Genomic DNA, 23,035 nt, shown 5'->3' on the forward strand with positions numbered 1-23,035 from the left:
AATCGCCTTTTCTTGTAATTTTATATCTCTGTAGGAAAGGATTGTTTCTCCTCCCGCAAGCCTGGCACTTCCCTCAGTGGGAAATAAGAGCCTATAATTTAAAGATCCTGGGTTATCTGCACACCTCCCACACACAGCGAGTTCAGCTACTTTTTCATCTAATCATCTGTACCATGAAAGTAGAGACGACTCTCTAACTTTGTTCAGTTATATAATAGATGTTGGTGCTGGTTTAAAGTTGCTCGCATATAGCAAAGTGAAAGCAAATTCCCATCCATGCACAACTCCATTCCAAATGGTGATGGCCATTTGATAAGATAACAAGAACCTAAGACAAACCTGCTGGATCAGCCCGATGGCCCATCTAGTCCAGCATCCTGTTCTCACAGTGTCCAACCAGCTGCTGTTGGCAAGCCTGCGAGCAGGACATTATCACAAGAGCACTCTCGTCTCCTGTGGTTAATGGCAGCTGGTACTCAGAGCCATAATGCCACTGACAGTGGACAAGGAACAGAGAAATCTTGGCTAGAAGCCACCAATAGCCTTGTCCTCTATGAATTGGTCCAATTCGCTTTTAAAGCCACCCAAGCTGGTGGCAATCGCTGCAGGTACTGGCTGCCGGTGGAGTACAGGGTCAGGTTTAAGGTGCTGGTTTTGACCTTTAAAGCCCTATGTGGCCTAGGACCCACATACCTATGGGACCGCCTCTCCTGGTATGCCCCATGGAGGACCTTAAGGTCCACAAGTAACAACACTTTGGAGGTCCTGAGCCTCAAGGAGGTTAGATTGGTTTCAACTAGGGCCAGGGCCTTTTCAGCATTGGCCCTGACGTGGTGGAACGCTCTGTCACAAGAGACTAGGGCCCTGCAGGACTTGACATCTTTCCGCAGGGCCTGCAAGACAGAGCTGTTCCACCTGGCCTTTGGTTTGGACTCGGTCTGACCCTTATGTTTCCCTCCCCTTAAGGTCTTGATTTATCAGCTACTTTAAAATAAGGCTGCATTTTAAATTGCATTTTAACTTGAATTTTAAATTGGTTTCCCCCCCTTTCCCCACATTATGTTTTTACTGTGGTTTTATTGGTATTAGCCTGGCTCTGGCTGGGGAGGGCGGGGTATAAATAAAATTTATTATTATTATTATTGATCTACTACCAAGGGGTTATGTGCACAACCTGGATGCACTGGGGCTAGAAATGGGGAGAAATTCAGTTCACATTGCAATGCAGGGTCTGCAAGCCTTGACCAGGGCTGAGGCTGGGATTGTCAAAATGGAGGTCCTTGCCAACAGAGGTCTGGCGTCTTCTTAAAACTGTATTGTTCAGATAAGTCGTCGTCCCCCCCCCCCAAAACCCTGTGATTCTTTAACAAGCAGTTCCTACAGATGAATTTTATGTTTTTATTATCTTTGTTGCAACGCTGTGCTTTTCGTCTACATACCGCCTTGGGATATTTGGTATGAAAGCACACTTTATCAATATTTTAATAAGTAAATGACGCAAACTTACCTTCTCCGCTCTCACCGGAACAACACCCGAACGAAAGGACTGCAGCTATCCTTCAAAGCTTGTACTCCTCTGAATTTTGTGGTGCAGGCCCTCCAACAGAGGGTCATAAAAAGAGGAGTAGCTGGTAGAGATGAGAGGTGGTTCTTGGCTGCCCCCCAACCCCGGGCACTGATGTAATTGAGGCTATGCCACCAAGGAGAGGGAAAGGGGTGAAGAAATAGGGAAGTTTTCATGGTGCGAATGAATCTGTGGAACCAGCCTGGTGCTCCCACCAAAGCATCTGTGGTAACCTCCCAACCTTGCCCTTCTCCCTCAGAGTAAGACACAGCAACGCCAGTACTGGGAGGTCAGGGAAGCGCTGCTGCCCTCGTTGCTGGCTACTTCTGTACAAAAATGCATATTTGGGGGGGGGCAGCAGGGGAAGACTACAAAGAAATGGCTTGCCAAAATGTCTGTTTTGGGTAAAATTGCATACAAAGATGTGAGCCTTGGGAGAAAAGTGCAGTAAAATGCTGCAAATTTATGTGGAACTGTGGAGAACTGAACTTAAATGTGGAAAAACAACCAGAGAGAAATCAAAACTGACCTATTAATCTGTCCCTAATTGGGACCTAGAGGTTTTCATGTAGGAGCAGAAGTCTATACCAAGGTCCTTCATTCATTGGCCTTTCAGAGATGCTGATTTAATCAGGTGAAAGTCTAATTTCAGCAGGTGAAATTTGTTCATTTTACATTTTGCTTGGTCTCTACTTCCAAGTTTATTTTAATCTGAAAGAGTATATTTCTGTGTGGTTCCCAGGATTCTGCTCAGTGACCTTATGATATTGGCATGTTGCCAAATATAACCTCACAGTGATGTTCCGGTCTCTCTAGGGCAGCCGGGTTCTAACCATTCTGCAGCTCTGGGGAAGTTAGAACCTCGGCATAGCATGGTGGCTTTGGAAGACTAAAGCAATGGGAATGAATAAAAATAAGAGTTCAGATGCTTTTTATAGAAACAATGTATTGGGCGTGCCGCTGATATCATATAGGTGCTCATTTTGAGCTGACAGGTTTGTCCTGTGTAAAATATAGAAGGGCATTTGTCAGGGAATCAGGAGCAGGAGCACTGGGGAGAGAGGAATTGGAGAGCGAAGGGGAAGAATCCGAGGGCAGCATAGGGGAGTATGACAGTGGCCCGAGAGATTCTATGAGCTTCTCCAGCGAATCAGAAGATTCCCAGAAGGGGGCTCCGATGGTCAGGGCAAGGGGGGTCCCAGGGGGGACGCACCAGAAACAAGGGGCCAGAGGGGAACCCCAAAGCAGCAGTGGAGGATCGGGACCAGTTTCCCCACCAGAGCGTAGTGGGGGTGAAGAGTCACATGTGTCAGGGCCAGCGTCTCCTCCGGAGGGGAGGGAGAGTGAGTCAGGGCTGACCACGCCTCCATCAGAGAGTGGGGGAATGGAGGGGAGGTCAGTTGCAGCTAGCCCACCCGAAGGGGGAAGCAGTGACAGCAGCAGTGAAACGGTTAGGAGGAAAACTGCTGGCTGGGCGCGCGCGCCGAGTTCAAATGTGCAGGCGCGCGGAACAGCAGGAGACCCGGATGGGGAACCAGCTCCTAAAGCCCGCCGGAGGGAGGGAGAAGGCTCAGGGGAATCAGCGTCAGAAGAGGCTAGGAAGGGCGAGACCCCGGCGGGCAGGTGGACCCAGAGGAGGAAGGAGCAGCGGAAAAGGTGGAGCAAGGCGAGGGTCTTAAATTGGTGTACAGGGGGAGGAGATTCAGAAGGGTCATCAGCGGTCTAAAGCTTGAGACGTGGGGCACAATTTCTGTTCTCATCCTGAAGCAAAGTTCTTTACCCAAGGTACTGTATTTCTGGGTTAGCGGAGTCTGTAACCTGAAGCGTCTGTAACCCGAGGTACCACTGTACAGCTACCTCCCTAGAAACTGTTAGCATGGATATAGTGAGCATCTCAGAAACTTAGTCAGATTGTGAGAATCAATGGGATGCAGTTGTTCCTAGATATAAACTTACAGAAAGGAGGTTGCACTGGCAATGCTGCTGCTCAGTAGGCCAAAAATTAACAGTGTAGTTCTAAGCACATAACTTCCACTGAACTAATGATATTAGATAGGCACCTTCATTGCCCTCTTTTCAGTACAGTGGTGCCTCGCAAGACGAAATTAATTCGTTCCGCGAGTCTTTTCGTCTTGCGATGTTTTTCGCCTTGCAAAGCACGGTCCGTCGCAACTGCGCCTCTTCAAGCGGCTTTAAGAAAAAAAGCGAACAAACTCGCAAGACGTTTTCGTCTTGCGAAGCAAGCCCATAGGGAAAATCGTCTTGCGAAGCAACTCAAAAACCGAAAAACCCTTTCGTCTTGCGAGGCATTCGTCTTGCGAGGCACCACTGTACAGCTAAAAACTATTTTGTTTAGACAAGGCTACACAGACATGCAGTTTTATTGTGTCCAAGTTGTTTTTCAAATATGTTGATTTTTATCTCTATTTTGATAATTTTATTATTTAAAGTATGTTTATATTGCTATTCTTTTTTAAAATATCATTTTATGTAAATTGCTTAGAGGTTATTATTATTATTAAGTGGTATATAAATCTTATTAGAGAAATAGAGTATTAAAATGTGCTAATTAGGGCTTATACTAGTATAGTAAGGGGGCTTAGGATTGTGCTGCACATCACAGAACCTTTTGTGCGTAGAAAGAGCAAACCAAAAAAAGCTGATGCAGAGATGGAAAAAAAGTAATGTGGGGGGACTGAAAACTGAAAATGAATGACTTCAGTCATCCTAATGTTGATTAGATAAATGTATAGCCAGATGAAGACGAAGATACAAAGGGGAAAACTCTAGTACTTTGTAGTAGTAAACTGCATTGAATATAAGAGATCTACTTCTGAATAACCACTTTAGGCCTGAATGTCACTGACACTTGGGAGGATGCTATACTTGTTTTAATATTTAGCCGTGTCCAGAATTTGGTTAAAGGTGTCAGTGTTAGCAAACCGCTTTGGGAAAGTGACCCCAACACTTTCAATTTCAATATATATGAATGAGTGGGAAATTGTCTAGAAAATTCAACACTATCTTTTCCTTTTTTACCTAGGGTTGCCATATTTCAAAAAGTAAGAAACCAGGAGCTTTTTTAAGGAAACCATTAAAATTGTTGCACTGTTTTTAGGAAAACCGGAAAGTTGTTGAGCTTCTTTTAGACAAACCCCAAATTTATTGAGCCTTTGGACGTTGAATCCACCTTTGAAATCCCGCGAATGTCCAGGAAAATCTGGACATATGGCAGCCCTATTTTACCAAGAAGAGGAAATTTCATAACAGTGAGGGGATTTCTCAAAAAGAAGTTGGAAAGCATTAGAGGAGTGTCAAATTATTTCAGGAATCTTGGAGGTTGTTTAAAACCATTATAATCATGACTCAGACAAAACATATGTCATAGATCAGAAAAGTATGAGTATGTTTAAGAGGGTGTTGGTGTGGTTAAGTAACAGTGTGAAAAGAGTCATGAAAGGGAATAATTTTTGCTTTTAAAAATGAATTTCTTGCCCAAATGAGAAAAATACAGTAAACATAAGTGGTTGATAAGCCAAATAAAAAGGGAATCAGCCTCATTCCCAGAGAATTAAAGGGTAGCCAATATAGTCAGGATTAATACCATAAAGAAAAAAAGTGGGCCAGCAAAACTGAAAGCCAAATAACTGAGCAGCTAGAACAGCTTCCTTAAGACTAAAGCATCAGAGACTTTAGTTTGGAAAAAAGAGGATGAAGGCCAAGAAGGGGGTGGAAGGCATGATAAAAGCTCATGTTATAAATGGTATCAATGAAGTCGAGAGACAACAGAATGATCAAAATAATTTGGTGCCCATGACTAAGAAAGCCTTGCTCTCCAGGGTCTGTGAAGCAAGGTCTCTATCAAAGATCTCTGAGCCAAACTAGACATGGCATTAATTGTGTGAATGCAGATAACATGCGCTTTGAAAAATGTAAACAGCAGGTGTCGGTAAAGCTGAGAAGCTTTGTGATGGCAGAGTTTGGGGAGGGAGAGTTTCACCTTTCTGCCCTTACCAGAGTGTTGTTGTGAGTGTGCATGCGTAGCCTGTGATGAGCGCAGTGCATACATGACAATTTTGGCCTCCACCACCACTGCTGGGATGTGGGAGGGTTGGCCACAACCTTGCATGTGGACCTGAGGACGAAAAAGGCTAGCACCCCCCACCCTGATATATAGGGTGGAACGTCCGAGAAGGGAAAGTGTAGCACTCATCTGCATTTCACAGTCCAACAAAAACATACAACTACTGTAGCATTGTGCCTTATTTCTTTCTTCAAAACCTTTTTACAAGTATTGGGGGTGGGGGTGGGGGGAGAAACAAGAGAGCACACCGTGTCCTGAGACAATTTTATTATTGCTTCCGTCTTTGCACTATAAAACAGTAACAGAACGCCGAGCATAAAATGACTGTCACAACTATAACACAGTTTAAAGAATGATTGTTCTCTATCTGTTCCTTAGACACAAATGCTTCCTGGAGCCTGTGCAGATGCATTTAAAGCAGATTTGGCACAAAGGAGATGAATTAATGTAAGTACAAATACTGCAGTATTGATTCTTATGCTAAATGCACATTTCTTCAATGGACATTGTACATTAGGGCAAAGAGCTAATGCACACTCCAGGCTTGATTTAAATTGCTGGACAGAGAACAGCAGAACCCAGACATTGAAGGACATATCAGATGGCTTCAAATCAGGGCACTGCGGGTGTTGATTCAGCACCAGCAAGACTGCCTCCTGGGACCAGGCAGAATCAGGTCACAGACACATAGAAAGCTGCCTTATACCGAGTCCATCAGGCTGAGTATTGTATATAATGAGTGTCAGCAGCTCTCCAGAATCCTAGAGAGGGCTCTTTCCTAGCCCTACCTGACAATGCTAGGGATTGAACCCAGGACCTTCTGCATACAAAGTGTGAACTCTACCACAGAGTTGCAAACCAACAATGAGTGTAGAAGTCTTCCAGTGTGCTTTATTCCTCCTTCTGCTAGCATGGCCAACCAAACTGCCTATTTTCCTGGGATTCCAGCCAGTAAGAATTTTAAGGTCTGGCTGAACTGTCATCTTCTTGGCTCATGGGCAGAACAGGAAGAAAAAAGTCAGAAAAACTCCCGCCCCCCCTTAGTGCAGATGTGTACTGGACTGGATATGGGTGCTGCTCAATGCTTGAAAGAAATACATATGTGCATGTTCAGGGCACTCTAGAGCGAGCTCCCACCATTCAAATTGGAACTCTGGGGCTTCTACTTGAACACCAAAAGGCCCAGTCATTAAAGTTAAATATGGTGTAACAAATGAGAACAAGAGTGAATTTAAAAACGTTTACTTTTTATTTAAAGGAAGCTAGAGTATGCAAGAGGAATTAAATGCGATGAAGAAAGAGGAAGCTCCCTGCAATATGGATGGCATACAAACCCTTCCCTTTCCCCACTGCTTGGACCCTGTTGTGAAGTCAGATGTAGCTTCACCCCTCAATGAAGAATTCAGAGCACAGCTTGAATCCCAGTTTGGATATGGCCCTTCCCCTGCAGAACTGCAGAACTTCCAGGACTCCTTAGAAGGGGGATCTCGCAAGCGTAAAAGCATGCCCACGAAAATGCCCTCTGCCGTCTCACCAGGAGAGCCCACCTCCCCGTCGCACAGGTCTGAAGACATCCCCACTGCAGGTTCTCCTGACCTCCCTTTAATATTCCAGCACCACCACACACAGCCAAACTACAATGCCCACATGATTGACCTGTGCAACATTGGCTTTCAGTTCTACAGAACTCTGGAACACTTTGGAGCACAGCCTATCAAGGAAGAACCCATCAAGCCTAATGTGCTCTGGCCCGGACCTGCCCCGTTTCTGCAGGTGCCCTATCCATACTATCCTAAAGTTCACCCTTCTATGATGTTTCCATTTCTTATGCCCCCAGATTTTCATTTCAGGAGCCCTTTCCCGCTGAAAAGGCCTCCGGAGCCTCCCTTCTCCCGGAGGACGGAGTTAGGGGAACAAGCTGAAAGTAAACAAAAGGTGGAGAGGGTGGATGTCAACATTCAGATCGATGACAGCTATTACGTCGATGTGGGAGGGGAACAAAAGCGCTGGCAGTGCCCCATGTGCGACAAGTCCTACACGTCCAAATACAACCTGGTCACCCACATTCTGGGGCATAGTGGCATCAAGCCGCACGCTTGCTCTTGCTGCGGCAAGCTTTTCAAGCAGCTGAGCCACTTGCACACCCACATGCTCACCCACCAGGGCACCCGGCCTCACAAATGCCAAGTGTGCCACAAGGCCTTCACCCAAACCAGCCACCTGAAGAGACACATGATGCAGCACAGCGATGTCAAGCCTTACAGCTGCAGGATCTGCGGGAGAGGTTTTGCCTACCCCAGTGAGTTGAAAGCCCACGAGTCCAAGCATGAGAGCGGCCGGGAGAATATTTGCATTGAGTGCGGCCTTGACTTCCCCACCTTGGCTCAGCTGAAGAGGCACCTGACCACCCATCGAGGCCCTATACAGTACAACTGCACGGAGTGTGATAAGACCTTCCAGTATCCAAGCCAGCTGCAGAATCACATGATGAAGCACAAGGACATCCGCCCATACATCTGCACCGAATGCGGCATGGAGTTTGTTCAGCCCCATCACCTCAAGCAGCACTCCTTGACACATAAGGTAAGTCAGTGTCGGTGATTCCTGTCGCAGATATTAATATGGTGCAGCTTGAAGCGGCCGGATGCCTTAAAAATGGCTCAGGACAAGTTACTTGTTGTTTACTGTTGTAACAATCGTTTTATCAACATTTATCTTCTGTACCATGAAAATAAAACAGCAAGAAAAACCCACCGCCCTACAACTGGTTCTTTTTGGAGCGAAACATCGTCCAGAGCCATTCAATATTATTCAAAACTTTACTTGCAGAACAATTTTCAAAACAGAATAAAAACATCAAAGATACACCCAAACAGTTCCATAAAATATATGCTTATTCAAGCATAGGTTCAGTCTCTTCTTAAAAATAGCTTTAAACAGGATTGAGATCAAAACTTTGTCTCTCCTCCATTCCAGCCTGAGGCTGTGTGCTCCTGGAGAGCCATTTACACATCCTTACTCCACAGAGCCTGGGAACAAAGATTCTAGCCACCACCCTTCCAAGAGGGCGGATTTGCAATTCAATAGCCTCCCATGTGATCTAAATTTAAACACCTCATCATAGCTACCAGAGAGCAATTGTCAACTCGTGAAGCAGCTCATAGGGCTCTTCTTGCTTTTCTTTAGCTTCGATGGAATTTTCCACTTAAACCCTTTCAGCCACACACATAGGCATTCTCCATTTCAGTGTCAGTTAAACAATTATACTTAACAATTCCCAACTGGTGGGTGAGCTGCTAAATGTACCTGCATTTGAACCAGCGATGGCAAACTACAACTCCTACCATCCTGACCATTGGCTATGCTAGCTGGGGCTGATGGGAGTTGAAGTGCAACAACACATTTAATGAAAAGACAAGGAAAGGATGTGGCAGATGGTCATTCCCACTAAAGTGAGAAATTGGGAATTGCTGTGCAGGTCTTAAAATAGCTATATGTTTCAGTTTCCTTGCTGTTCTGTTTTTCAAGGGTGTGAAGGAGCACAAGTGTGGGATCTGTGGCCGAGAGTTCACGCTACTTGCTAATATGAAGAGGCACGTATTAATTCACACCAACATCAGGGCCTACCAGTGCCATTTGTGCTTCAAGAGCTTCGTGCAGAAACAGACACTCAAAGCCCATATGATTGTCCACTCAGATGTCAAGCCCTTCAAATGTAAGGTGAGTCCTTCAAAGACAGACAACCCAGTCGAACGGAATGGCACCCAAGTAGAAGCCAGTCCAGTAGAAGGCATGGCGAATAAAAATAGGAACGCCTTGTGCAGTAAATAGCAAAGTTGTAAAATAATATAATGTCTGTAGGTAGAACTCTTGACTGAATCCCCGTAGCTTCCATAGTAATTCAACCAGGTGAAAACTGGCAAGCGATTGTATTGTTTTTATTTATTTGTACGCTGCCCTTCATCCGAAGATCTCAGGCGGTTCACAACACAAAAACACAAGATAAAAACACAAAATACGTAACAAAAACAATAGTAGTAATATAACCTGAGACTCCATTTTGGCTCCTCAGCAGAAAATATGGGTTTAATTAATGAATTGGTTATGTATCTTATCACACTTTCCAGGAAAATATACTCACAAAGTGGAACACATAAAGCCAAACAACTTATCAAATAATCGTATGAAATCTACATTGTGTTTTGTTTTCATTTCATTACATCTATGTCCTTCCTTCCTTCCATCACTGAGCCCAAGATGCTTCTCTGTGTGTAAAGGCATAATAATAAATAGCTTTGCCACCCTTTCATGATGCCCAAGTCTGCTTTATTAAACCTAACTGAACACTTAGTCTCTTAAAAAGAGGGACATTTGCATATTTGAGAAGAGACTAATTCTTGACAGCTCTTAAGAGTTAAGACAACCTGTGGTATTATTCATCACCATAAATGGGCCGTTCCTAAATCTTAATAGAGTTTTCACAGACAATAAATACTAAAAGAACCTTAGAATTTGTTCCACATCATTGGTGTGAATGCTGTTTAAGAGAGACAGAAAGCAAAAAGACAGCCAGTTTTCAGCTGAATGTGTGTTCTGGTGTACATACTGTCTTTTTGATGGCAGGTGAAGACTTTCCCCTTTTCCCAGGCAATGGGATAGGTTATAATGTCCCAAATACTGCTGATGTTTACATGGAAGCTATTTTTTTATTTTTGTGCATTAGCGTCTGCTAACATGTGGACATCTAGAGCCAGACCCAGGAAGTGTGTTTGATGCCAGGGGCAGGACTAGGAGCATTCCCCAATGGTCAGATTATGCCACATTTAGGCAAAGAGCATGTGAATGGGGTATAACAAACAACAGAATACCTCCATGCTGCTTTTTCATGTTTTGCCACTTTTGGAACGCTGGCTTAGTTGTGTTCTTGTTTGCTTCTCATGCCCTTCGTTCAAATGAGGAAGCTTTGAAGCTCAACTGTTAGGCTTGATCCTTTTTTTATTTCCTTTCAGTTTTATTCCTCATCTCCAGATTGCACTTTCACAGCACTTAGTATAATTGCTCGTCTGCTGATGATAAATATATCTGACATTTGCATAGCACATTTCATCCCAAAGGGAGGTCAAGGATGCTTAACAATTTGATATACTGGCTAAACACATGAATCAATCCATGCGTGCGGAAGGTTTTTTTGTTTTTTTATCAGAACCCAATACAAATGATGCTCAGACCTTAAGGCTGGGTGCATATTAACAAGATTGGATAGGGTGTTATCATATTTCAAACAGGATAAAGGAAATTAGTTAAACTCCCACTTAATCTGCACTGCAGGGTCATAAAAATAAAACTCCCAGAATTGGGTATCTGCTGCTTCATGAGACTAGCCAAAGCTTTGCTCTGAGCTGCAGGAGAACACACTGGTGCAATCCTGCACTGTATCTCCATTGCTCAGCTGCCCCCTTAGTTGGCAATTAAGTACACTGCCGCTTCAACCCATATTATTTGCTATGGCAGCCTTTGCCAACCAGGTGCCTTCTAGATATTTTGGATTATAACCCCGATCAGCCCCACCCAGACCAGTGTATATGCATAGACTATATTGCTCCAAGGATCAGCTGGAATGTGTTCTTTCTGTTGTGTGATGGAAGAGGCACTCACAACTTCTGCATGATCCACAGTTTGGAGCCATTTGGGAAGTGATGCAGTGTCTATGCAGGGAAAGTATATATTAAGAGAAAGCAAGCGTAAAAATACATATATTTGTGAAAACAACATACAGAAATGCATTATATGATGTAAACTTGCTGGGCAAAATTGCATGGGGAAATGCGTATATTAAGGGAAATGCACACTTAAACTGTGGTGAATTTTTTTGAGGACTTAAAATAAATAAATGCCACTCTATGCAGACAACTGCCAAGCTGAATTTTAGACTGGGAAACTGAAAGAAACTGGAATTTGAATAGATCTGTACATTCCTAGACCCACCCAGCATGGTCAGTGATGAATAAGGATTAGAGTTGTAATCCAACAACATCTGAAGTGCCCCACACACCCCTTCCCTGCACCGTAAGAATGTAAGAAGAGCTATCAGATCAGGCCCGTCCAGTCCATCATCTTGTTCCCACAATGGACAACCAGATGCCTGCAGGAAACCTGTAAGCAGAACCCGAGGATAAGAGCACTCTCCCCTCCTGTCGCTTCCAGGAACTGGTATTCAGAAGCATTAATGCCTTGATCTATGGAGGAAAAAGGGACGTGGGTGGCGCTGTAGGACTTGCTGATCAGAAGGTCGGCGGTTCGAATCCCCGCGATGGGGTGAGCTCCTGTTGCTTGGTCCCTGCTCCTGCCAACCTAGCAGTTCGAAAGCACCTCAAAGTGCAAGTAGATAAATAGGTACCGCTCCAGCGGGAAGGTAAATGGCGTTTCCGTGCGCTGCTCTGGTTTGCCAGAAGTGGCTTAGTCATGCTGGCCACATGACCCGGAAGCTGTACGCCAGCTCCCTCGGCCAATAAAGCAAGATGAGCGCCGCAACCCCAGAGTCGGCCACGACTGGACCTAATGGTCAGGCATCCCTTTACCTTTACCTATGGAGGAAAAACATAGTCATTGTGGCTAGTAATAATCAATAGCCTTCTCCTCATGAATCTGTCTAATCCTTCTCTTAAGTCATCCAAATTGGAGGTCGTCTCTGCTTCCTGCAGGCGTGAATTCCACAGTTTAACCATGCGCCCTGGGAAGAAATACTTTCTTTTATCTGCCCTGAATCTTCAAGCATTCATCTTCATTGGATGTCCACGAGTTCTAGCTTTTTGAGAGGAGAAAACCTTTTGCGCATATTTTTTTATGAACGTCCATCATGTCACCTTTTCTCTAAAACATGCCCATTTCTCAGGGCGTAAATTAATACGCCACTTGTATTCCCAGCACTGGGTTCATGTTAAATCCTGAGCGTCCTGTTCCAGACAGGCAGCTTATAAAGTGATAAAATAAAGGAATGGCTAAACAAATAAATCAGAAGGAAAACAAGGGAGCAGAGAATCAGGCTGATCAGCTTTTCGAGGCTCTTCCTCTCCTGGACTTTAAGAACCTCCTAAGGAGTTTGGGGTCCATTAAACCTCTTTGGCTGGCATTCAGTGAGTTAAGGCAATGACCAGATAGCCGCTGTTTTGGCAACAGGCTCCTCCTCAGCAGAAGGAAGGATATAGCTGTACGAACCGCTTGCTTAACAATGGCCTGCATGTCCCCAGGGAATGGCCTGCAAATAGATTTCATCTTGCTTTCTCTTGTACTTTTCAGAGCTTCCTGTTTTCTCACGGCCCTTTTGGACAGTTTACAGTCTTTCTCCTGCTCTCTCTCTCTTACTTTCAGGAAAGGAACACCCTTCTTATTAAACCTTCTTTAAAAAAAAAAGAAGGAAAGAAAGAAAAAAGGGTACAAAGGAAGGACAACACAGCAGTGGCCTTTCTGCCTCATGGCAGGCTGCATTTTCTTGGCCTTGTTTCTCAGGGAAAAAGAAAACACCCGTCTTTCCTACAGAGCTAATCATGGCCACACAGAACCCACATGTGGCTTGAGGGGAGAAGAAAGTCTTTGCCACTCATGTTTCCTCAGCCACAGAGCTGTTTCTCTCTCAGAAACACTCTAGATGGCTCATTTCTTTGTTTTAAAACAAACCTCCTTACAGCTTTTGTTTCCGAGTAAAGGTGGTGCTGTGGTCTAAACCACTGAGCCTTGGGCTTGCCGATCTAAAGGTCGGCAGTTCGAATCCCCGCAACGGAGTGAGCTCCCGTTGCTCCGTCCCAGCTCCTGCCAACCTAGCAGTTCGAAAGCCCCCTTGTTTAATGTGCCACGGGCAAATTTGTTGGGATCAATCATACAGAAACTAGAGGGTACCCCACCAAAATTCCACCTTGCCCAAATCTTGCAGGACAAGGATACCCACACGACCCTGAAGGTGGCTAGGTTCCTAGTTGCTGTCCTTTCCCAAAAGCGACGCCAAGGAGCTCTACAAGCTAATTAAGGCGTAGTATGCCTTTCCATTTTATAGTATTTTATTGTTATAGTGGTGTTTTAGCGATTGCTTTTTTTTTCTCCTTACGGCACAAGCTGTTATTTATGTGTTGTTTTTACCTGTATGGGCCTATGGCCGTAATAAATGATATTCTATTCAGTTCGAAAGCACGCCAAAAAGTACAAGTACCTTACCGGCGGGGAGGTAAACGGCGTATCCGTGCGCTGCTCTGGTTTCACCAGAAGTGGCTCTGTCATGCTGGCCACATAACCCGGAAAAACTGTCTGCGGACAAACGCCGGCTCCCTCGGCTTGTAAAGCGAGATGAGCGCTGCAACCCCAGATTCGTTCGCAACTGGACTTAACTGTCAGGGGTCCCTTTACCTTTACTAAAGGATGGGGAAGAAATTTGATCCAGTTCACGCTTAAAAAGGCAAACTTTCCCAATTCACACCTTACAAAACAAGGTGCAAACTGAAACCCAGTCACTTTTTGAAATTTGCACTTCCCCAGATTTTGCTGTGCAGTTTTCCAGCCCAGCAATGTGTGCTCATTTGCACATGTTGAATACAAATAATGCCAAAAAAAAAACATATAATGCATTTTATTAGGGAAAATTGCTTTTGAAAATGTGCACATTCGGCAAAATTACATAGAAAATGTTAACCTTAGGAGAATTTTGTGCCAATATGCTTATGAATTTTCAGGAGGAGGTATTTTAATATAAAAATTGCACAAACTGATGTGGAAATTAAGATTAGAAAAATGAGAAACTGAAAGAAATTGAAATGATCAATTTGCTCATCCCTACTTGTCGTTTTGCTAATACAAGGCTGCCACTGAAGCAGCTCTGAATCACATGAATAATATTATAAAAGCCTTTGCCATTGACTCACTCCTTTTGTCAATGCTGCCAAAGACTTGAGCTTTGCACCTTGAAAATTAGTTACATTCAATCACTGTAACCTGGTGCTAAGTTAGGTAAAGGACCCGTGACCATTAGGTCCAGTCGTGACCGACTCTGGGGTTGTGGCGCTCATCTCGCTTTATTGGCGGAGGGAGCTTCCGGGTCATGTGGCCAGCATGACTAAGCCGCTTCTGGCGAACCAGAACACTGCACGGAAACGCTGTTTACCTTCCCGCCGGAGTGGTACCTATTTATCTACTTGCACTTTGATGTGCTTTCGAACTGCTAGGTTGGCAGGAGGTGCTAAGTTAGGTGCTTCTATATTTTGCAAAGCTGCAGTCCTTTGTTACAGTTTCCTAAAAGTTCCAAAAATCCATTGAGCAAGTCTGTAGCTATCTTACATTAAGGTTGTAATATTGTATATACTTCCTTGGGAGATAGTTCCACTGAATTCAGTGGGATCCATGCCCCAGTAGCTATGCATGGAATTATGCTGCAAGTGTTTTATGGGTTTTAGCCATTGTTGTTGTTGTTGTTGTTGTTGTTGTTGTTGTTGTTGTTGTTTCCATTTAGAGATGCTTACTATCTGATGATTTCAACCTGGTTTACAATAGATAAAAACACACACACACACACACACACATGCATAAGAAGTGCAACAAAACCCATGTAAAATTATTTACCTGGGTGGGGGGAAATGAAACAAACTTTCTCTATGTAAGCCAGAAAGCATTCTGAGGCAGTATAATGTAAACTTTCAACCAACAAAATACACATTGTTCATACAACCACTCCATCCATCTTATTTGCTGTCCATTCCATGCAACCACTTCAGTCATTTGCTACCTCATGCATTATGTCTGCCAGTCAATCAGCCTTAGATGAGCTACTTGTACGCCAAGAATATTACAACCCACATACAAATGATTGCAACCAAGCAAACACATGTAAGATACTCTCCCCACTAATGGAGTCATGCCCTTACACCCATTGGACCATCTGATACTTCACCCCCATCTATGAACTGAGAAGAGCCCAGTTTTATACCAGAGCAGGCTCTCACCCTGGGGTATAAAAGCTACTTCTACCCCCTAATTCCTAACTACACAATCGTATTCGACATGGTACTGCACAACCTCAGTTCCTGGTAAATAACCAATCAGCACTGGTGGCAGACACAAATAACTTAGCCGTAAATGTGTCTTGAGTTACGCAGTGTGGACATACATCATATTTGACTGTCTAATCCTAAACAAAAAGAACTAGAACGTGGCAACTATGATAATTACTCATTTGTGACAGACCTGTCCTCCACAAATTTAAAGCCATCCAATCCAGTGTCTGGCAATGAATTACACACACAGTAGTGCATCCACATCTTGTGGTAGTAAAGAAAATCAAAGACAGCAATGAAATGATGCTGTTATCTTAACAAGAGATGTTGTCTCACTTTGGTCAATTTTTTTCCGTTTTTGCAAATGATGGGTGCCCATCAGGCTTCATAGCTCTTTCTCTTTCCTAGTTTTTATGCCCTTTCATCTCTGCGTGCTTCACCTGCATAAGATTCCATAATCGTTTTTTAAATTTTCATTGTTTGTTTCATAACATGAATTCTGGCCATGTAACCAATGCTACATTTTGGTTCGTGTAATTTTAGTTATCTGACTACAGACATATGATATACATGTATGTATATGTTACAGCATCAATGTGCACTCTGTGTGTGTGTGTGTAACTTTAAGCGGAAGTGACCCTTTTTTTCTCATTCACCACATGGATCACCTACACAAACCGAATTGATCAAAATCCTATATTGCTCCTGTGCATTTTTAACCCCACCCACCCCTCCTGCCAACAAGGAAGAGGAGGAGGCCATCTGCATGTTGTCAAACACATTTTCTCTCCAGCAAGACTTGGTGGGAGCTGTTGCCAGTCCTTACAAAAACTAGCTTCCTCCTCCAAACAACAACAACAATTTAACTAAAATGAATATGAATAATTTCAGTTTCCTATGCCCAACAATCTATAGAGAGATTTTCTGCCATAATGTTGGAACCTAAGGTGAAGAGTGGGTAATAAATGTATAAGCAATAACATGCCAATAGTCTTTTCGTCTTCCTTCCTTCCCATGACATTCAAAAGTTTTGCTTCACAACAAGGGCAAATAACTGCACACCCAAGAGAGCAAAGACAGTGTTAAGGACTCCTAGAAAAATGCTTGATAGATGGCGAAAGAATGGCTTTGGGTGGGGCTGCTCTGGGTCACCACCTCATACAGAAGCATGACCAAATCTAGGATTAATGAAGAAATGGAGGCGTCGTGAGGCCTGAAGAGGAAATACATAACCTTCCTCCTCATCTGTTTTATTTCCCTGCAGCATTCCAGACATTCTTTCCCTTGACAATAGGGGTCCTGATTCTGGCCACACTCATCTCAGTTTCATATACCATCTCCTGGAAAGAGGCAGCTCTGCTCTTAGGATTAAGTCAGATTGTATATCTGACTGAATCTACAAAATTCCCCACAGTCCCAGAGGCCATTTAAAACACTGCACTGCAACAAACCTAGGTCTTCCCTCAAGTAGCCATAGCTAGATTAGCAGCATTTGCTTTAAAACACTTGCTTGTTATATTCATATTTTGCATTTTTTGTGATGCGGTTTTAAAATCTTAGGTACTTAGGTGCACTTCCAGTAGCTCCTGTGCAACTTTCAGCCTCATCCTCAGCGAGTGAGCATGGAAAGCCTTTAGCTCCTTCAGGGATGTCCCAAGGCATTTTGCTGCCTGACGCAGAGGACAAGATGGCGCCCCATTCCATATTCCGAAGATGACTGGGTCAGCAGTCGAATCTTAATTTCACAGTGGTAACATGAATAGGGGCTTGATCCCTTAACATCTTGCCACCACTCCCCACCCCACGACATCTGGCGCCTGAGGCAGCTGACTCAGTCTGCCTCATGTTAGGGTCAGCCCTGCTATCCAGAAGCTATAGCTGGAGCTATCCAGCACCTATAGCTGAATTTTGGCCTGTTATAGAATTACTTCCACAAACTGGGTGCTTGGTTAAATCAAGTTTTATTCATTCATTCATTCATTCATTCATTCATTCATTTATCAAATCTATATGCTACCCCACCCCACCTCAGTTCCTTGTGTTAGACTTGGGCTGTGTACACACTATACATTTAAAACACAATTGAAATACATTCCTTCCCTCAGAGAACTGTGGGCACTGTAGTCTACCCCTCACACTTACAACTGCCAGTAACCCTTAACAAACTACAGCACCCAGAGTTCTTTGAGGGGAGAAAATGTGCTTTGAAAGTCTTTTAAATGTACATAGCCTTACATTGATGTGGGGCCTATTCAACCATAAACCCAGCTTTAAGGGGCGGATGGGATTGTTCTCCTGGTGGTTTTTAGGAAGAATAAACTATTCGGATTTCCCCTGTAAGCACAGTCTATGATAAGCTGTAGAACTCTCAAGAAGCTGTCTCAGCTGCAAGGGGTTCTATCTCAAGAAAATAAAATGATCCCTGTGTATCTGCAGAATAAATCACTTTGATTGTCATTGGTCTTTTGACAGCTGTGCGGAAAGGAATTTAATCGAATGCATAATTTAATGGGGCACATGCACTTGCATTCAGACAGCAAGCCGTTCAAATGTCTCTACTGTCCCAGCAAATTCACCTTGAAGGGGAACCTCACCAGACACATGAAAGTCAAACACGGAGTGATGGAAAGAGGATTTCGGTCTCAAGGTAAATGACCAGCAAGCTGGGCTGATTTTTGCATTAGATTTAATAATTCCAAACTACTTATACAGTAGCATCTAAAAGGCAGTTTGCGTGTCTGTGTAACAGACCCAATTGTGTCCTGTTGTTGCACAGATAAAAGAAGACTGCATGACCCGGAAGCAGTTAAGGGTCAGAGTTCATCACATAAGCTGCTCTGGTTTTTCAGGTGTTGAGATGACACTTAAAGGGTTGTCTGGTATTGTAGTAAATTATTGCAAGTCAGGCTCTGTGTTGTCATATCTTCAGTTCAGGACCACAGCAGGCTCGATACCAATATTGTATTGTAAACTTTTTAAAATGTATTTTGCATTTTATGTGAAGGAAAGCAACATGGAGTTTTACCCACTCACCATGCAAAGAATGCTACTGTATTTATGCTGTGGCTCCGTGAATTGTTGCAGCTATAAAATCAAGCTGCTAGTATTATTGACATCACACCGCAATGCTTGGCTGAGGTAGCTGGATTTGACTGATAAAACTGAATGGTCTAAATTGGCTCCCAAATGTTAGAGCTCAGTCTGCTTTGTAGATTTGCCTACCCGTGTAATCAAGGTGGATGTCTAAATGGATGTTCTGATTAAGGCTGTCCAATAACTTTAGGAATCGGACTCAGGAGTGGCAAGGATGGTGCTATGGAGCCAACCTCCCAATATGTTGCTGCTTATCCGGATGGGGTAGCGTGGCAACAAGGCAAAGACTGTGTAGTCACAGCAGTGGAGCCAATTCAGCACTCCTGCCAGTGTGCTCATGCAGAACTATGGCAGAACAGGTTACAAATATCACATTACTGATTCCCCCCCCCCATTATACAATTAGGCTGCTTCAGCCCAACCCATGGGATTTCAGACTTAACAATCCAAAATATTGACTTAATTTTTTTTAATGGGGAGGAGCCCTAAATCCCACTTTCCCTCTTCACATTGGTATGATGTTCACATTGCAAATTTAAAGAACACATTTGGGAACAGAAAATTAAAGGTGTTCCACAACCAATGCAACCATGACACCATTGCTGTGCTTTCGTATGTCATGAAACTGGGCCTTTTCCATGGCGGTCTAAGCTGGCACTGAGCACTGCTGGGACAGATGTTGTTTCCTCTGTGCTAGGGATGCCAAGCAGATCGGCAGGAAGCCCCTTAACTCCCCCCTTCCATTATTTGCAAGATAAACAGATAGAAACAAAGGGGCACAAGCTGAAATATTCATCCTAGAATCACAGCTCTGAGTTATTTTGATTATAAAATGGGTGCAGGGCTGCAAATATATTTGCTAACACAATCATCTTTTTTTTAATTAAAAAAACCCTCTTATAGGACATGGAAGGGAACGAATAAGAACATCACAAACAGATGCCTCAAGGAGCCTGGAACAGGAAGAACCCTTTGACCTTTCCCAAAAAAGCCAAGGGAAAGGACTTTCATTTCACTCTGATGGGGAAAGTGCCAAAGGAAGCTCGTGTCATGAGGAAGATGAAGACAACTGCTATGGGGTGGAGCCGCAGAGCCCTGCCATGTACCACAGCAACAGCAAGCATGATCTTTCCAGCCAATCAGGACTCAAGATGAAAGACTTCAGAGAATCCTATTGTGATGAGAAAGAGAAAATCCTGGATTCGAAATGTGAGGAGAGGAAAGAGAACAATGGGAACCAGAGCCGAGGAGAAAGAGACTTTGCAAATAATGACGGGAGGCGTATGGGCTTTAGCCACTTTGAGAATAATAGACTCACCCAGTCTCTCTCTCACTACTTGTATTTTCAACACAGAAACAAGAGTTTGAAGGAGCTGCTGGAAAGGAAAATGGAAAAGCAAACTGTTTTTCTGGGTATCTAAAAGGACACATGTAAACCTAGCGCTGGGAAAGAGAAGTTCCTTCATAGTTTTTCATCACCATGAGCTGTAATCTAACAAGACTGGCAAATGATGAAAAAGAGAATAAGCATAAATAATTTAAGGCAATTTTCATCCGTCATTCACTTGTCCCTATTTTTATACAATAATGTCATAGATACAATGATGTCATATATAGCAATCTAGTCTATAAGCTTCTTTCCAATAATTTCCCCCAAGATTCTGACCTTTTCCATGCATGCAGCAGAGTGAAATGAACAAGTCCTGGAATAGTGGAATAGATTGCATATGAGGCATCATGATTTGAATGTTCTCCTGGATGTGCTGTAACCTTTTGTGGTTGTTGTTTTATGTACTTAAAGATATTGGCTATTCCATATTTTTGCTCTAACTTTATGGTGTTTTAACTGTCAGGTGTACCTTCCAGGATTCAAGTCTTGCTTGAGGAATTCCCTTGGGCATCTGGTTGGCCACTGTGAAAACAGGATGCTGGACTAGATTCTTCTTAAGTTTTTATGGTCAATGGGCATTTCAGCTTGCAGACCTGTGAGTGGCTTTTCATTCCCTCACAGCAGCACTGCTACAGAACTACCGTACTGTTTAGCATTCTTCATGGGAAGCCATGGTGGTGTGAAACCAACAGAAGTCAGTCATGTAGATATGGCCTTAGAGAGACATCTGACGTGCTCAGCAAATTCAGAATGCTTTACCTAAGAGCAGGCGGTACATAACACAGAGATTCTGGGAAGCCAAGTAGGATTCTGCAAGGTACAGCAGAATGGAGCAGACAAGTGGAAAACTCAAAGGAAATATTGATCATAGCTCATGATGAAAGGATGTGGCTAGGACAACAAAGGGTATCAGTAACATGATGATCAATTAACAAATGGGTTTGGCCTTAGAACAGCTGACTCAGGAGAGCTCAGATGCACTTGGAGACTGGTACAAAATAAAGATCACCTGGGTCCACTGTAAACCGCTATGCAATACAAAGGCAGACTTCTGATTATTTGAAGTATATCAACATTTTTTTAGGATCTCCCATTATGTGATAAAAGATCAGGCAGGTCCCAATTAATTTCATTATGAATTTACTCTGGTTATAATTTTGTCCCTTGCTCCCCGGCTCTCCTCAACATGTTATTTCTAAGTTATTTGTCTCAGTCTGTTGCAGCCTCTTCTCTTCTCTTCTCTTCTCTTCTCTTCTCTTCTCTTCTCTTCTCTTCTCTTCTCTTCTCGAGACCTTTTTGCTGGTTCCAGTTTCTTTGCATCTTCCTGTTTCCATAGCGTTGCTGTATTTGGCTGCTGATCACAGGTGGGGTACCTGCATCCAGGTCCCCTCAGCCCCAGCCTTCATGTCCGATGGTCAGATGAGTTCAGATAAGGTGGGAGTTCCAAACATCTGGAGGGCCACCGGTCCCTCATCCCTGCTGTAGGCGGTGCAAATCTGAAAAGTGCAATTTAAAATATAGTATTTATTATGCCAAGGAGTGTATTTAATAAAGTCTTGCCAAGTGTACAATAACACATTGCGTCTGCTTAGCTGAATAGGAAATAACAGCATTAACAGTATGTATTCTTGTATCTGTGCATTGATTTGTGTGTGTGTGTTTTAAACAACACCTGACAAGTGGGATCCAACCCAAATTCCAGTATATTTCTTGATAGCCAGTAGCTCATCTGAAATGTTACATGTCAAATATATTTTGTTAATTTAAAATAAACAAATAAATATATATCAAAGGTGCTGCTGTAGTTTGCATCAAGCCCTCCCAGAAATTTCAATTGTCTCTGTCTTGATAAAACAACTGGTCCATGTTTCTCATGGTTATGCTGTTACATGCTGCTCGCTACTTTCCCAACTGGGAGATGTTCCAGGAGCAGCACTTACCTGGTTATGTGTTCTTTTGGCAGGTATTTTTTTTAAATATATGAATTTATTTACAAATATATAGGATGGGCATAGGTGGACAATCAGCAAATCAACTGCCTACACCATAACTGTTATAGTTACTTGGTTGCAATAAGGGCCCTGTTTTTGTCACACAAAAAGTCAGAACCTTGTCAACAAAGAACATTATGAACATAGGAATCTGCCTTAAATTCAGTCAGACCATTGTTCCATCTTCTTCAATGCTATCTACACTGACTGGCAGAGTCTCTACCAACCCTACCTGGAGGGGGCAGGGATTGAACCTGGCATCTTCTGCAAACAAGGCAGAAGCTGTAATACTGAACTACAACCCTTCTCCAAAGTTCACAAGTAAATGCAGTTGCAAATAGGCACCCTGCTTTGAGGGGAAGACTGGTACAGGTACCAGGAATTAAGCCTATGGGTATATACTCTCTAGCCAAGAAGCAGGTTGACACACCTAGCACCCAAAATCAGTAAATAGATTTGCAAAAAGCTTCCATGACAGTGTGCAGTTGCAAAGAACAGAATTATATAGGCCCAGCCACACGATAGCTGTAAGAGTGCTTACACCTCGCAATGGGGGAACCAGTGTGAGGCCTGAGGAAGAGAAGGAACCTCTCAAAACGATGGTGCACTTCAACTTCATAAGGTAAAGGTGATGGATTGTACAATTCTATTCCTATTTAGGAAATGTCAAATAAGAAAAAGAAGAAGAAGAAGAAGAAGAAGAGTTTGGATTTGATATCCCGCCTTTCACTCCCTTTAAGGAGTCTCAAAGCGGCTAACATTCTCCTTTCCCTTCCTCCCCAACAACAAACACTCTGTGAGGTGAGTGGTGCTGAGAGACTTCAAAGAAGTGTGACTGGCCGAAGGTCACCCAGCAGCTGCATGTGGAGGAGCGGAGACGCG

At 43.5% G+C, this 23,035-nt stretch overlaps 1 protein-coding gene across 2 annotated transcripts in view; it reads left to right on the forward strand.

The window, feature by feature from the left end:
- ZNF366 (zinc finger protein 366) overlaps positions 1 to 21,958 on the forward strand; it is a 34,341-nt gene extending 12,383 nt beyond the window's left edge. For both annotated transcript variants that reach the window (XM_083577372.1, XM_083577373.1), the window contains exons 2-6: positions 6,027 to 6,095; positions 6,907 to 8,231; positions 9,177 to 9,368; positions 18,152 to 18,326; positions 19,676 to 21,958. In XM_083577372.1, coding sequence (XP_083433498.1) covers positions 6,918 to 8,231; positions 9,177 to 9,368; positions 18,152 to 18,326; positions 19,676 to 20,193 — 2,199 coding nt within the window. In that variant the 5' untranslated portion in view covers positions 6,027 to 6,095; positions 6,907 to 6,917 and the 3' untranslated portion in view covers positions 20,194 to 21,958. The remainder of the gene's footprint in view (positions 1 to 6,026; positions 6,096 to 6,906; positions 8,232 to 9,176; positions 9,369 to 18,151; positions 18,327 to 19,675) is intronic.
- The last annotated feature ends 1,077 nt before the right edge of the window (positions 21,959 to 23,035 follow it).

Source organism: Podarcis filfolensis (assembly GCF_964270895.1).
Source record: "Podarcis filfolensis genome assembly, chromosome: 11".
Lineage (NCBI taxonomy): Eukaryota > Metazoa > Chordata > Lepidosauria > Squamata > Lacertidae > Podarcis > Podarcis filfolensis.